At 44.2% G+C, this 16,559-nt stretch overlaps 1 protein-coding gene and 1 non-coding gene across 2 annotated transcripts; both read right to left on the minus strand.

Moving 5' to 3' along the window:
- Nucleotides 1-239: 239 nt before the first annotated feature.
- Nucleotides 240-7,311, minus strand: LOC120240483 (purine nucleoside phosphorylase). Its single transcript, XM_039245232.1, has 6 exons — nucleotides 7,188-7,311; nucleotides 4,843-5,012; nucleotides 2,372-2,475; nucleotides 1,997-2,172; nucleotides 1,689-1,879; nucleotides 240-885 (listed from the first exon to the last, which is right to left on the minus strand). The coding sequence occupies exons 1-6, from the start codon at nucleotides 7,196-7,198 to the stop codon at nucleotides 668-670; spliced, it is 870 nt and encodes a 289-aa protein (XP_039101163.1). The 5' UTR covers nucleotides 7,199-7,311; the 3' UTR covers nucleotides 240-667.
- Nucleotides 3,925-4,075, minus strand: LOC120240519. The gene has a single exon (XR_005530646.1). It is a non-coding gene; the product is annotated as a U12 minor spliceosomal RNA (small nuclear RNA).
- Nucleotides 7,312-16,559: the final 9,248 nt, after the last annotated feature.

Below are 16,559 nucleotides of genomic sequence, written 5' to 3' on the forward strand. Positions count from 1 at the left end.
AGGGGCAAGACTGAACTGAGAAAAGCTGCCATCTTGTGCCAGGTGTTAGCTCTTCCTTCTTCATTTCTAACATCTGTATCTTTCATCCTTGCCTTTCCTGCACTCACACACCACCTCATCTCAGTTCTTAGAGGCTCGTCTCAGAAGCAGATAGTCACGCTGGACATGCGATCTCAGTCTTTCATGCCAAACTTGGCCTGTGCTCTAAGCCTTATCCCAAAATGCACAAGACGTGAAGAAATGATTTCATCTTTTTTATTCTCAAAATATGAATCGTATTAAAATACAAGCGGTATTAGACTGGGCGAGCTGACCCTTGTGTGAGCCAGACTGAAGTCTTCAGGAATGTGAAATCATCTTATCTCAAAGAGACAGCAGTAGGTAATGGGCCGCAAGTTCGCACAGTCCAAATCACAGCCAAGGCATATATACGGCTGTGTGGTAGGGCTTGGGCTCTAGCTCTTGGGGAAGAATAGGGCTAAAAACTATTTGGAGAACCAAGCAAAAGAGGAGCCAGCACAGAAGGGTCTGGTGGAAGAAATGGTGAAATCTTCCACTCCTTTCTCCTATTACTTAAGGGCAGAGGCACATGACCCCAGCAAGGAGCCAAAGTACTTAGTTACTACTTGGATCCCATTAGGAAGAGGCCAGACCTCTCCAGAGCTGGTTAATTGCCTTTGCCAGGCAGTGGAATACTGGCCATAAGAGTAGAGACAAACTGTTCCAGTTTCTTTGCAGCATTCTTCCCAGACTCTATTACTTCCTCATGAGTGGCCTTCTCCTTGGTTTCATAATCCAGGATGACTTTGTTAGTGATGAGGGAGAAGCCAAAGACTCGAAGTCCACAGTGCCTTGCAACTATAACTTCTGGTACTGTGCTCATGCCTGATGAGAGAGAAAACAACTGTCAGGGTCCTCAAATGAGTCTTCTATACTCTCTGCCCTCATCCCCATTGATTACCTCATTGACAATCTAACATTTCAAAAAAGAAAAACAAAAACATACAAAGAAATACTTATTTTTTGTCTAGCTTAGGATGATCTGTATTGCTTAAAAGAGTGGGGCCTCACACGCCCTTACACATTTCTTGTAAGGAATACCATTGCAATGCTTTATTTCTATATCTGTTTTGGTCATTTTGACGTCAGTTCTAACGATATGGTTCCATCTTCCAGCCAGAGGTACCTATTTTTTAGAACAATCCTTAGAAACATCAAATCATGGGGCACCTGGGCGGCTCAGTCAGTTGAACTTCCAACTTTGGCTCAGGTCATGATCTCACGGTTCGTGGGTTCGAGTCCTGTGTTGGGCTCTGTGCTGACAGCCAGCTCAGAGCCTGGAGCCTGTTTCAGATTCTGTATCTCCCTCTCTCTCTGACCCTCCCCTACTCATACTGTCTCTCTCTCTCTCTCTCTCTCAGAAATAAATAAAAACATTTAAAGAAAAAAACCCATCAAATCATGGATGGGTCATTAGCATTATAGCCATTAAAGCCCTAGATGCTGGGTAGGGACAGTTAATGTTATAACATACCAAACCTCAACACCTTAAAGTCAGTTAAACTCAATCTTCCTTAAGTCAGATCCTCTCCCAATTTACAATCTAGGTCTACAGTCTTATACCTTTCCATCCCTATTTTACCAGACCCCTCCCAGGTCAAGCCTCCAGCCCGAGTTCCCCTTCTCACCAACAGCATCGGCCCCCAGCTTCTGCAGCAGCCGACACTCTGCCACAGTCTCAAAGGAGGGGCCTGCCAACATCACATAGGTGCCTTCCTGCAGCTCTCTCTGCTCCCCCATTTGTTTCCAGACACTGTAAGCCTTCTGCCTCATATCCCGGTCATAGGCATCAGACATGGCAGGGAAACGAAGTCCAAACCTAGGGCACAGGTTGGAGTCTCAGATTATTGGAACATCATGAGTTCTGACTCCCAGACAGGTTCTTAAATTGTACCCAACTATTAAAAAAAAAAAAGAAGAAGCGTAAGATACATACCTTTCCTCATTGGGCCCGATGAGAGGGTTAAAACCAGAGAAACCAGGAAGGTTGATGTGGTCGCGGATCAGCATGATATCTCCAACCTCAAACTTGGGATTGAGTCCTCCAGCTGCATTGGTGACCACTAGGGTGTCCACACCCAGAAGGGAGAAAACCCTCACCGGGAATGTCACCTTACAAACAAAACATAAAAGATCAGAAAGTGTTCTTTAATATTTTACCAACCCACCCACACGTATATGCATGATACACACCATGAAAGAGAAAGGAGGAGACCAAGTCATCCTAGCCCAGGTAGCTAAATCATCAAGTGAGCCAAGAACTCTCTCCCTCTTCCCACTGGATCCAACTGGGCTTATGCCTCTGATTTACCTTTGAGAGTGGGTAGCCTTCATACATGTGGAACCTGCCCTGCATCATCACACAGGCTCTGCCATTCAGGAACCCAAACACCAGTCGACCGGCGTGGCCTGGCACTGTGTACAAAACAGAAAAGAAAAAGAACGGGATGATGTTTTCATACAACACAATTCCCTGGAGCATCTAGTACAAGCCAACTCATGGTGCTCAATTTGAGAGGGTATAATTAAGCAAAAGCTCCCCACACAGACATAATAACCATTATTACCATTTCTCATATCTGGCATTTCTCCTCTAATGGAGGCAGGTAACCTATCCCCTAGGGAATGGGTGGTCGAGAGAAGGACCAAAATCAAGAAGAAGTGTTCAGGGATAGTCAGAGACAAGGGTTATTTAAAAAAAAAAAAAATACCAGTAATAGAGCAGAGGTGACAGGGTTAGGAAAACCTGAGTATAAAAAATAGGCTGATAAAGTTTAAAAATTAATTCACTAATCATTTAGTGCAGTGCCCTTCTCAGTGGGAGGGAGGAGTGGCAGGTAGGACCAATGTCATTGCTATTTCCCATAGAAAACCTTGCTCTTTGCCCTCCTTTTTAATGTTTCTTTACCCAACCCCCACCCCACCTCCCTGCTTTGGTCTTCTAATCTTGCTCCTAAGGGTTTGAAAAATATCTGTGCAAAGTCTTAACTCTCTGGGGAAAAGCGGAAGGAAGGTAGACATTTTTAAAATTAATAGATAAATCATGGGAAGTTAGTTATCTTGGAATTAATAAGTAAACAAAATAAACTACCTTTGTCCTTATTTTACTTGGTCCCCCTAATCCCTTTTTTTCCCAAAGAACTGGCTATGGTTGTTAACCTAACAAGTTTCATGAGCCATTAGTAGAAAATGTCAGTGTAAATATAAAAGATTCTGCCAACATGGGAGGGGTGGAGAGCAGTGACAGGGGGACCTGGGTGGCTCAGTCTGTTGTTAGGTGTCTCTTGATTTCAGCACAGGTCATGATCTCATTGGTCCTGGGATCCAGCCCTGAGTCAGGCTCCTTGCTGACAGGGCAGCAGAACCTGCTTAGGAGTCTCTCTCCCATTCTCTACACAACCCCACCCCCACCCCTGTTCTCTCTCTCAAAATACGTAACTTAAAAAAAAAAAAAAAAAAACAAGGGGGAAACTGGGAGGCTCAGTTAGATAAGTGCCCAAATTTGGCTCAGCACATGATCTCAGTTTGTGAGTTCAAGCCCCACATAGGACTCGGTGCTGACAGCTCAGAGCCTGCAGCCTGCTTGGGATCCTGTCTCCCTCTCTCTGCTTGTGCTTTGTCTTTCTCTCAAAAATAATAAACATTTTAAAGTTATTTAAAAAAAAAAAAAAGACTCAACCAACTTGGAGAATAGTGAAGGGAAGTAGAGAGTAGTGAAGGGCAGTGCAGAGCCACTCCGGGAATTGCCCACCATACACCCATAAACCCTCAGGGTTAATCCAAGTTATCACTTATAGGAAACAATCACCTTCTCCACCTCATTTTTCTTTCATACCGGTCTACTTTTTCAGTGTTAAAAGGGGATGGACAGATCGTGATTCTCAAGCATCTCACAAAGTAGGTGGGTCACTTTGGGGGTAACCTTTACTTGCCCAAAAATTCATCTTACATTAGCTGTGAGGATTCCGGTGTTACCCTGAATTATTCTTTTTCTTACTCATGAAGTTTAAGGCATGCCCCCCCCCGCTTTTTTTTTTTTTACAGTAAAGGCTACCGCCAACATGAGACTCAAACTCGACCACCTGAGACCAAGAATTGCATGCTCTACCCACTGGGCCAGCCAGGTATACCCTATGCCTGGCCCTTTTCTAAACCACAGACTTATAGTTTTCTGGTTGTTATCAGGATGCTGGAAAGCTACCCTCAGATCTGTCATTGCTCCATGGGGCACAGGGAACATTGCTTTTTCCCCCCTTCAAACGGCCACTGTGTTCATTTGTTGGTGTGCACCAGCGAGTGCCTTATCCTGGGACACGAGCTAGAGCTGGGGAGGTTGTACCTGGCAGGACGACACAGGACAGGGGTCACTTGACTTTGTCCCAGGAAGTTACAGGCACTACTTTGTCCATTTAACATGCAGACTGAAAGAAATGGGACGGATGTGTGCAGGTGGTGGGTGACCATGGTGTGGATGGGGGAAGAGAGTGCACGTGAGGTGCTACAGAGCTTCAAGGCGCTCGGAATCATTACAGCCTAGAAATAGATCCTCATATGCTACCATTGCCACACACTATGTCCCTCCTATTATGAAATTTCTACTGGGGGAGGTTCCATCTAAAGTCATTCTGATTCTTAGTGGTCTCTTTTCCCTCTCTTAAACAGGTTGTCTTTAGTCAAATGCTATACAGGATAGTCAGGTGCAGGCCTGGTAAAAGCACAGCCTTCTCATCAGAATCCCATTACTATCCCTCAGTCCAGACCCTCACTCCTCTTTGCCAGTACCTGTACTTTGGGAAAAGTTTGGTATCTCACTGTAGTCAAAGCTCTGGGCCTCAGTTAATTTATTGGCGAGATCTCCTAGCCCAGAACCACAGATCACTGCTACTTGAGGTCGGTGCTTGGTGTGGCACAGAAGCCACTTTGCGGTATTCTGATAATCTTCATACGTAAATCTAGGGAAAAAAGAAAATCGAGGTTATGTTTTGCTCCCATTCCAAGGGCATCATAGACTAAATGACCTTCAGTGAAGAGGGCTTCTAGAAGTGCTGGGCAGGGATAAACTCAATTTCCTTTTGGACTTTTGCCCTCCAATTCCTCCTTCAGACACTCTTATTGGTTGACAAAAAAAAAAGGCAATAGGAACACTCCATGGTAGAAATCTATGTGCCAGTAGGTTCTCCCAGATTCCTGTATCTGGGATACCCAGACCAGTACAGATCCCTGTCAAGTGAACTGCAAAGAGGAGTTCAAGACCAGTGACTAATCAAGCCCCAAAAAGCAGAAGGAGTCCACAACTTTGGATGTCAGTGACTAAAACAGAACTGTTTTAGCATCTGGTTGAAAATACAAATTCTCAGCCCACCCCTAGAGATCCATAATTCCGGGGAGTATCCTTGGCATCTGTATTTTTTTTTTTTTAAACAAGTGTCCTAAATAATTCTGATTCAAAAACCAGGTTTAGTTCCGTCTGGTCTAGAGGAAGGCAGAACTCAACTTGGGTTCTGGTCTCAATTCTATCTTTCTAAGCAAATAAATATGTTTCAAATTCCTTCCTCAGATAAAAGAAAGGAAGGTAATTGGTCGCACCTATCTTGACCCCCCCCCCCCCGTCTTATATATACAGTTTGAAAATTAAAAATTTATCAGGAAGTTCCAAAGACCTTAGACTCCACTGTCAGGGTTAGAGTCCAAAGCACTTGATTCTTCCTCCCTGCCCTCTCCTATCTCCAATCTCTTCACCCAGAGGTCTCTTTGCTGTTCAGAGACCTAACCACATGTGCTTACCATACCCACACATCCCAACCACATACAATTAACTATACCCATACATCCCCAAGAACCAACCCAGAACTCCTCACAACTCCAGTCCAATTCTCAAACACCCATCTGGAAAAATCAAAAGTTGAAGGAGGGACAAGTGGAACTGAGGTGTGACAGAGCTGAACACAGCTAACCAAGCCTCCAAAGGAAAGCCTTCTCTTCAAAACTAGAACCTTTGAAACCAGATGACTCTACAACAGGCTACCCTCAGGGAAGTAGCTGGGTGAGGGACAGGGGTGGGGACAGGGAAGCTGGAACTACAGGATGCTGGAGAGAGAAGCAATGAAATGGTAAAAAGTTAATCAAAGAGCATCCCCAAGAGGTGCAAAAGAAATGAAAGAAGTAGGGAGCCCTGGCCACCTAGCATATGTAGCAACTGCTTATAGGACTTGTTCAATTAAGGATTTCCTTCTCTCCTTGGAGACTTCATCCCCCAACTTATTTAAAATTTGTCTTTTAGGGCCGCCTGGTTGACTCAGTCGGTCAAGTGTGGGACTTCAGCTCAGGTCAGGATCTCGCAGTACTTGAGTTCCAGCCCTGCCTTGGGCTCTGTGCTGACAGCTCAGAGCCTGGAGCTTGCTTGGGATTCTGTGTCTCCCTCCCTCTTCTCTCTGCCCCTCCCCAGCTCACGCCGAGTCTCTCTCAAAAATAAACATTAAAATATTTTGTGTAAATAAAAAAAATTTTTTTTTCTTGCAACCAATGTGAGGCTTGAACTCACGACTCTGAGATCAAGAGTCACATACTCAGAGAACTCAGCCAGCCAGGCGCCCTGTGCCCAACTTACTTTAATTGGATCTCCAAACTGGAGGGAAAAGAGGTGCTGAGAGGAATTTCAGATATCTCTCCTCTGAAAGAGGAACTCCAGATACCGACACCAAAAGAACGTTGCAGCTTTACTTAGACTCCTCAAAGGGGAGTGAAAAGCACAGAGCGGGTTGACCTCTCCCCGGCTGCCGATTGGGGTGGCTGGGAGACAGGGAATACGCCTCCCCTACAACGTGCACTTCAGTGAGTGCGCACACGCACAAATAAGTACACGGAACCACACGTGTCCCCTTCCTGCTCCGGGAGCGCCACCGCTACCCGATTCCAGCGTGCACCCCGGCCGTGGCTCGCCGCCTCATGCTCGGCCGCCCAGCCGCGACACAGGCTCCCCCCGCCAGGCGGCGTCTCTACAGCTGCAGAGCACTCGCTCTCTCTCCTGGCTCCCTCCGGGGCCCAGGTGCCGGGCTTCCAGGTCTCACTGACAGCCATTCCCTGTCCCAGGGACCTCCCGGGTTCCCCGGGCCTGGTGCTCGTCTCACCCGTTCTCCATGGTGCCACCGCCGGCCTCTCGAGGAGTCCGCCCTTCTGCACTCGGATCCGGTCGGCTGAGCTGCGCCGCCCTGCGAAGTGTTGCCCTTGCGGGGTGCGCGCACACAGTGAGTGCTGTTACTCGCTGCTGGCTTATATCCCGGCCCCGAGTCCCCAGCCAATAGCAGCCGAACACGCAGGCCGGCCTCCAACTCCTTAGCGACACACCCAGATTCAATCGCCCGAGGCTGGGCTAACAACTTAAATATGCATTCTTTGTAGCGCTCCCCACCCTACTTCCTGGAGATTTCTACCACTGCATCCCTGCACCCACTTCCGTCCGTAGGGCCGAAGTTTCCCACTAGGAAGCCTGTTCGAGAAGAGAGCTGGAAGTCGCAGTAGAGCCCCGAAAACCTTTTATTTGGAACCCCATTCCCGGTTGTGTCGAGAGCAAACCGTGAGAGATATGAAAAGAGAACCGTTTAAACCCTGTATCCTGTAACTCCAGAATTAAATTAAGTGAGCCTGTGTCTGATATGTGTCAAGCAAAATTTGCTACGAGGCTGCAAATAGTTTTGCGGTCTTAGGAATTGCAGTTTGGGAGATTTAGATTTGGGAAGAAAACCGAATAGTGCTCCACTGAGAGGAAAAAGCAGAGAGTCTTTAATGGACGGGGGAGGGGGGGAGATTCCAAGAAGACTTACGTAAAATGTTTTGCAAAGTTATGATTGGCTAAAACAGTCTAATTTTTGTTGAATTTCCGACTTGCTTTCTGGGATTGCAGGAAGCCAAGATATTGCAGTTTGGCAGTGAATTATATTTAAAGTTCATGTTCCCTGCAGAGGTGGACTTCCATAAGCCCCGCTTCACCTAATGGCCTCCTGACTCCATTTTTCCCCACAGCAGTGACTCCATTTCGTTTTTTCTTTTCATATTTTCCTTTTGACCAAGATCTTTCCTTGGAAATCATTAATGATCAACCATTGTATCATGTGTGGTCCACTTATTTAGGAAGGTTCATTCCTAGAAGGTCATGCCCCACAGGAGGGAAAATGAAATGTTATAATGAATGTCACTGAGAGCCTATAGTCACAGCAACAAAGAGATTTTCAGGAAGCAAGTCTTAGGCATTGTCCTCATCTTAGAAGTCCATGAAGTTGGGGCGCCTGGGTGGCTTAGTCGATTAAGCGTCCAACTTTCGCTTGGGTCATGATCTCACGATTCGTGGGTTCAAGCCCCGCGTCAGGCTCTGTGCTGCCAGCTCAGAGCCTGGAGCCTGTTTCAGAGTCTGTCACTCCCTCAATCTCTGACCCTCCCCTGCTCACGCTGTCTCTCTCTCTCTCCTAGAAATAAATAAAACATTAAAAATATTTTTAAAAAAAAGTCCATGAAGTTGGTAATTGACTTATCTTCAGAGGTTGCAAATGGATAGCTGTTGTTGATCATTTTAAGCCTCCCTGTGTCCATAATTTTGACATCTTGGGTGGTCAAACAACAGGGTGACCTACAAAGCATCAGTAAGGTAATTATAATTAAAAAGGAACACATAAGAACAATAATAAATATGATCATTTGTAATCCAGATCTTAGCAGGGGAGTCCCTGCTAATCCAAATCCCTTCTGTTGTCGTATACAACTCAGGCAAGGGAATCTAGAGACCATTGAGCTCTAATGGCCTTAGCAGTGGATCAGGCTATTCTTTCTTTTCTTTACTTTTCTTCTTTTTTTGTTTTTTAAGTAAGGTCCAAGCCCAGCTGTGTCACAACCCTAGATCGAGACCTGTGCTGAAATAATCGATTGCTTACACAACTGAGCCACCCAGGCTCCCCCAGTTCTGGCTATTCTATTAACAGTCCAGGGCAGATTCTCAACCATGACTTCATTTGCAGCAGATCCTGCCAGAAAAAAGAATTCCAAAAAGGGATCCCAAAATCCATTCCTTCATTAGGGTTGTACCCTGTGGGAGGTCACAGTCCTGAGAATGTCCATAGCCATTGTCTTCCTATTTGGAGGAGTCATCATCTGGGTAGTCATTTATAATGGATAGAATTCTCTTGTGTCTATGGTACGTGTTCGGGGCAGGAGAGATCCCTGTGACCAACTGAAGTATAGTGAAGGGAGAAGTTGAATAACCTAGGAGATATTGTCCTGTTATTTTCTGACTATCTAGGCAGGTAAATGTTCAAGGTTGCCACTTGTAGGCATGGGCAAAAATACATCCTGTGGGAGTGGCAAAATATTCCTTTTTAAGTCTGATTATTGATAGAGTCATTTATAGGGATGGAGGGTAGGACAGGAGAAAACCAGGGGTCTGTATTGTTCAAGCAGCCAGATAAATGCTTCTTTTGATAGCACAGCATAGTTGAAAGAACCTCGTGCAAAAGAGGATCTTACAGCCAGAAGTGTCTATTGGAAAACCAGTCAGGCTCCACTGTGTTTTTATGAGCCAAGGCGAGTGGCAGGTAATTCTTTTCTTTTTTTAATCTTCTTTTTTTAAGTTTACTTATTCATTTTGAGAAAGAGAGAGAGAGAGTACAAGCAGGGGAGGGCAGAGAGAAGGAGAGCCCAAGCAGGCTCCTCGCCATCAGCGTGAAGCTGGACTAGAGCTCAAACTCACAAACCAAACCGTGAGATCATGACCTGACCAAGAGTCGGTCGCTTAACTGACTATGCCACCCAGGCACCCCTGGCAGATAATTCTTGATGAAGTTTAGAACAGGATTGGAGGGTGACTATCCATGGGAGATTTGACCAGGTCAGTTCTGGGGCAGGGATTAGGCTGAAGCAAGGAAAGTTTCCCTTTCCAAGGAGGTAAGGCTATTTTAACATGGTAAGTAAGCTCAGAAGGGGCTGCCTGATTTATGGTGAAGTTGGAGAGAAAAGAGAGGTTGCAAAGGGGTATGACCAAAGGGGCACTGTATCTTCCATAGCCTGTAGTTGCCTGATGATGTTAGATGCAAAAGTCAGAAAGATTTCGTGCCTGTGCTGAACGCTGGGATATTTATATGACTGTTTTTCCTCTGGGAGCAAAGAGGGAGAAGGCATCAAGTCAGGGAAATCATTTCTTAAAATGAAAGAAAAGAAAAGAAACTAAAGGAAGATAATAGCAACACCAATTTAAGAATGATAAGATACTATAGTAGTAGAAGTGGGTTTTTAGCCAGAGGAGGGATTGTACTACCGGTGGAGAATCCCACCTTTGTGTGAAAGACCAAAGATCATAAGGATTCCAAGAAGAAGGAGGAATAATCTAAGAATTTCAGTCAGCTTAATTGTCTTCATGTATCACTGCAATAATTGGCATCTCTGGGTTTGGTTTTGTTGTCTTGTGTTCTGTTTTGTTCTGTTCTGGGAAATGACAAACAATAATGTAATTAGAGTAGCTTAACCAAAGAGATTTCAGCAATGAAGGGAAACCAAAGGGTTAAACAAAGGGTCATACGTATGACAAAGGATTGATAAACTGGTCTGGTCCTGACTCTTGTTGCAAAAGCAGTCTACATCAGATGCTGGTGGCTTCCAGTCCAGGACTCAAAGGGTCACTTGGAATACGTTTAAGTTTTCTGGAAATTCTTAGTTGGATGCCTCTGGTAGGTAGAGAAAACCGTTTAGGAGGAGGACCCTTTTCTAAATGAGAAACATGAATCTATGAGTCAGTGCCTCCTTAGCTTGGCAGCGTAAGGACTGGTTAATTAATACCTGGTATGTTCCCTTCTGTCAGAGTGGTAGAGCATCCTTATGAAGGTGTCTTTTTCAGTGAATATAATCTCCATATTGGAGGTCATGATGGTTTGTGCTCTTTTCTTCCCCAAGCACACTATGTAAAGATTGTACTAGAAGATGGGAGTTAGCTTTTGTTTTAAAATTTCTTCAATGTTTATTTATTTTTGAGAGAGAGAGACAGAGTGCAAGGAGGAGAGGGGCAGAGAGAGAGAGACGCAGAATCCGAAGCAGGTTCCTGGCTGAGCTGTCAGCACAGAGCCTGACACGGGACTCTAACTCATGAACTGTGAGATCATGACCTGAGCCAAAGTCAGTGGCTTAACTGACTGAGCCACCCAGGTGCCCCAAGAAGCTGGGAGTTAGCCTTTAAAGCTTCAACAAGTTCCTTGCAATAGGTTAGCAATTTCCTTGAAGCAAAACTAGTTGATACATGCTTATATCTAGCCTCATAGGCCTGCCAGTATTATATTCAAAAACAGATGATCCGTTCATTCCAAGAGAAGCTAAGCAAGACCAGGGGCAGAACTCTAGGCCAAGGCAGTTTAGAAGACTCTATTAGTTTAGCTCCTTTAATGATTCCATAGTACATTCTACCAATCCTAAAGAGTGGGGTGATAAGCACAATGGAAATGCTGCAGAATGGGCCAAGTTTTGCAGAGAGATTGGATTACTTGGCTAGTAAAATGAGATTCCAAATCGCTATGAAGATTAGAGGGAACTCCCTAGGTAGGAATAATCTTTTCTAACAATGTCTTGCCTGCTGCTCTGGTGATGGGTCTCCAACATGGAAAGACTCAACCTACCTACTGAGAAAACGTACAAATCATTGCTAATATATATTTATATCCATGGGAAGGAGACAACTGATTGAAGTCCATTTGCCATACCTTGAAAGGTCCAGAAGGCAAAGGGAAACGCCCCATACAAGTATGAATAGGCTTTCCAGAATTATGTTTTAGGCAAACCTGACACCTCGGGTTTACCTGTGAGGTGATTTTTGGTCATGGATTCTAGTAGGATTGTCTTCCCGAGGAGACCATTTTATCAGTATTCGAATGTGTCAAATCGTGTGTATATTGCAGGACATGTCTCTGTAGGTAATCATGGGGCGGTGGGTTGATAAGGTCTATCCACTGATTTTATCTGAGGTCATATTTATAACCTTGTTGTGTTCATTTCTTTCTATTTTGCCAAACAGTTAACTGTTGGGCTTCTGTTATTTTACCTCTTTGATTGTCAGCAAATTCAGGAGACATGGGAGTTGCAGGTGCCTTTATTAAAGGTGTGGGGCTGACTTAAAGCTGCTGACTTAGAAGCTGCATCAGCCAAATGATTTCTTTTGCTTTTCTCTGTTTACCATAGAGTGTCTTGGAATTTTAATGATCGCCAAATCTGGGCTGTTGAATAGCATTTAAAATTTTTTTAATGTGTATTTATTTGGTAGGTGAGTCAGAGAGAGAGGGAGAAACGGAATCCAAAGCAGGCTCCAGGCTCTGAGCTGTCAGCACAGAGCCCAATGTGGGGCTTGAACTCATGAGACGGGAGATCATAACCTGAGCTGAGGTTGGACGCTCAGGATATAGATGTGCAAACAGATAAAGATGTGCTTTATCTTTATAGATGGAATAGATGTTAGCAGCTTTATCTTTACCTAGAAAACAGGCTCTAGATAGGGCAAAGAGTTCTGCCTTCTGAGCAGAAGTGGCCTTTGGTATGGGTTTAGCCTCAGTGGCCAGTTAAAGATATTATAGCATCACCGACTAGGCAGTGACCAGTTTCATCCTTTAAACAGGATCTGTCAGTGAGCCAGATTAATTCAGCATTCTTGAGAGACATTTCTTGTAAACCAATCCAAGGGGTTAAAAGTTGGTTAGTCAGCCTTAAACAGTCATGAGAGGTTTTGTCAGTTGGCAGAGGAAGAAGCAGATGGGGTTTAAGGTGTTAACAGGAAGCAATGGTCACAGTGAGGGGGCGGGGAGCAAAAATTGTTCATTGAAGGTTAGCCAGCCAGTAGATAAGAGCTGAGTGTGAGGAGAGTGAAGCAAAGCTTGTACAGAGTGGGGCACATGGATGGTAAGTAGAGAGCCCATCACTCTTTCTTTTATGCCTTGTAGCAAGTTGGCAGTAGCTGCTGTTGGCCTCATGGGAAGGGAGGCCCTTAGCTACTGGATCTAATTGTTGGCTCTGATATCCTAGGGGCCTCTGTTGATTCCCCATGGCATTTCCCATTCTTTTGTGGAACAAAAGGGGAAAAGGCAACTTGTAATTAAGGTGACCAGTGCAGATAAGTCTTGAAGGCTGTCTTTAATGAGGATTCTTGAGACTTTTTGACCAGATGAGAGGTTTGGTCTGATCGATTTTAGGAAGAAAGTGTAAATATAGGGCTATGGCCAAAGATGGAGGAGGAGGAGGAGGAGGAGGAGGAGGAGGAGGAGGAGGAGGAGGAGAAGAAGAAGCAGCAGCAGCAGCAGAAGAAGAAGAAGCAGAAGCAGAAGCAGAAGCAGAAGCAGAAGCAGAAGCAGAAGAAGAAGAAGAAGAAGAAGAAGACGAAGAAGAAGAAACAAACAAAGAAAAAATAAAAGTAGTGGAATCCAGTTCCTACAGTGCACTGCTCATCCCCCACATCCTCTGAGCTGTCTTTTTGTACTGCAGCAAGGGAAGGGTAAAATGCCCTCCTGTCTGGATCTAGATGGAGGCCGTGATCAGAAATTAGATGCCCCAAATATTTAACTTGAGGCATAACAGTCCAGGTAAATTGTTCATTTTCCCCTGTAAAGGCAAACAGGTACTGGCGTTCAGGGTCATTACCAAGATCTATTACAGTGAAGGTTGTGCTTTCTGGAGATGAGACTGAAAGTAGAGTGTGAGGATTTGGCATGACTGGGTGCTGAGGAATAACGATATTATTGCTAACTCTTAAGTCCTGAACAAACCTCCATCCTCTTCCATGGGGTTTTTGTACAGGAAGAAAGGGGATATTATAAGGGCTTGTATATGGAACAGTTAGGCGTTGCTTTTTGTTTTTGTTTTAATTTTTTTGGCCTTATTTAATCTATTCCTCAATTATGGGCTTGATTCCTTGAATAGCCTCTGTATGTAATATATATTGTAATATTTGTCAGAGGCTTTCTTTCATCCACTAGAATTTTTATAGGTGGTGCAGAGTGGATGTGGCCTCTATTGGTGGCATGTTTTTGCCCAAAGTATCTCATGTGGATAGAATCTTGGAGACAGATGGGTGTATGAGTTATGTTATTAAAGAACACAGGGACAGGGCATCCCTGGCTGGCTCAGTCCATGGAGCATGTGACTTTTGATCTCGGGGTTTTGAGTTTGAGTCCTACATTGAGTATAGGGATTCCTTTAAAAAAAAAAATCATTAAAAAAGATAAGGAGCACAGGGACAGTAACCAAGAAATTGTCTTGAAGTTTTTCAACAGGTTCAAATGTAAAAATATTTCTCTCTTTTGGGAAAAAGTTATGTGTGCCTCATGGGCCTCAAGGAATCTGATCCTAAAAGGTAACTACTGAAGAACTAAAAGGAATTGGCAAGTCCCTTGGATAAATCCTAACTGAAAAGGGAATGGTAATGATTTTAAAACAGTTACAGGTATATTAGAAACTCCCACGATTTGAAGCAGATGGGGTTAAAGACAGACCGTGTTGCCCCCTCACCCCCACCCCAACAGGTCATCTCATCTCCCACGGTGAAATCTGTCTCCTCCAAAGGATTAATCTGGAGGATGGAAACAAACAAACAAACAAACCTGTGCATATAAGAAACAAGCCCAGACCAGCCCTAAGGTTGAAATTTGGCTTGTTTTCCTGGGAAAGATGCAGTGAAATTTGAGGGCTAATCATCTTGTCATCACCTCTCAAGTTTGAGATCGTTTTTTTTCCCAATGCAATGCCCCCACCTTTTTACAGGAGTGCAATCCTTAAAGGGTGATTTGCCTGGAAAATCTTGGTGAGAAGATTTAGTCAATTGTTGTAATTGCATGTTCATAATTTGGGTTGCTTATACTTGAGTATTTAGGCCTTGTGTGGGTTTCTTTTTTATTTTGTTTGGAATAGCTTTGGAGAGCTGCCCAGCAGTAACTAACTAGGTCATGGAGTTTCATAGTAGCCCAGCTAAGTTGCAGGGGTGTTTTGTTTTGTTTTGTTTTAAGTTTTGTTTTAAGTTGCAGGTTTTTAAAATCAATCAATCAATTATTATTTTTTAATCTGAGTTGCAAACTCCTCTTGCAAACCTTCAATAAAAGCAGAATTTCACAAGGTGGAGGTGTGGTGTGATGGTGAACTTTTTCAATGCCAGACAGTTGCTTAAAATTTTTCCTCCATCTTTCAAAATAATACAAAACCCATTTATCAGATCTTTGGACACATTTTTTGGATTTTTTTCGCCCAGTGAATAGTATGGGGAAAACCATCAGGAATCTCTTTGTGGAGTCTTTTAGCTAATTTTGGACTTCTCTTATGTCTAAAGCCTTTTTCTGGGGAAGCTCAATAAAGGATCTGTCCATCCCCTTTTTTGCATCCATTGTCTAGCAAGTCTTTCACCTACTAACATGAGCATGAGCTGATAAAGATCAGAGAATCCTGGCTTATAAATTTGGACTATAATCAAGAGTTGTCTAGCAAACCCAATAGGGTTTTCTTTAGGGTTAGGTAACTCCTTGGTAATAGCTCATAGTTCAGCTTTAGTCCAAGGAAAATGAGAGACCTGGGATCCTAAAATGTCCTCTCCGGGCTTACCTGTATGTATTCTTACTGGCAATTAGACCCATACAAGGAAAATGAATTATAGGTCTCTTATAGACCCCATGCGTACCATACGGTCTCCAATTTTGCTAATTGTACAATAATCATTAGACAACATCTGTTTAAGGGGCTGACGTGATATTTAGGTACATTCCATTTTGGAGGAAGAGGGGGAACTTTGGGTGATTCTGGTTTCATATTAATCCTAGAATAGACTAACAGCAGAGGTGACACTAAAGGGCACAGACTAAGCAGAGAACAATTCTTCAGGGGGTTCTTCTGACTGCCTTGCAATCTATTCCCACAGGTTTTTCCCTGGGCCTTGACATCAGGGATGATCTGCCCAGTCCTTTCCCACAGGTTTTTCCCTAGACCTTGCCATCAGGGATGACCTGTGCAGTTTTGGTCTCTGGCATCAATGAGCTTTATAATTGCTACCTTCTCTCCACATCTCAAAGGCTAGCCACATTATTCAAGTATGTCCCAAAGTCTGGAGCCTTTAGGGTCTTTAAACTTTATTTGATGGGGTGCCCAGGTGGCTCAGTTGGCTAAGCGTCTGACTTTGGCTCAGGTCCTGATCTCACGGTGCGTGGGTTCGAGCCCTGCGTCGGACTCTGTGCTGACAGCTAGCTCAGAGCCTGGATCCTGTTTCGGGTTCTGTGTCTCCCTCTCTCTGACCCTCCGCTGCTCACGTAGTCTCTCTCTCTCTCATATATAAATAAATAAAACATTTTAAAAAATTTAAACTAGATTTGAGTGTTGAAGTTCTGGAGAAGTCAAACTTCATTCCCTCTAATATCTTTAAACAGTGTGTAACAGTCACTACCTGGCAGGACCACCTTGTAGAAATATCTTTGCTGGCCTCTTATTGACAGCTACCGAGTCAAGTCAAGCTCCCA

Source organism: Hyaena hyaena, unplaced genomic scaffold, assembly GCF_003009895.1.
Source record: "Hyaena hyaena isolate Hyena2069 unplaced genomic scaffold, ASM300989v1 scaffold_256, whole genome shotgun sequence".
Lineage (NCBI taxonomy): Eukaryota > Metazoa > Chordata > Mammalia > Carnivora > Hyaenidae > Hyaena > Hyaena hyaena.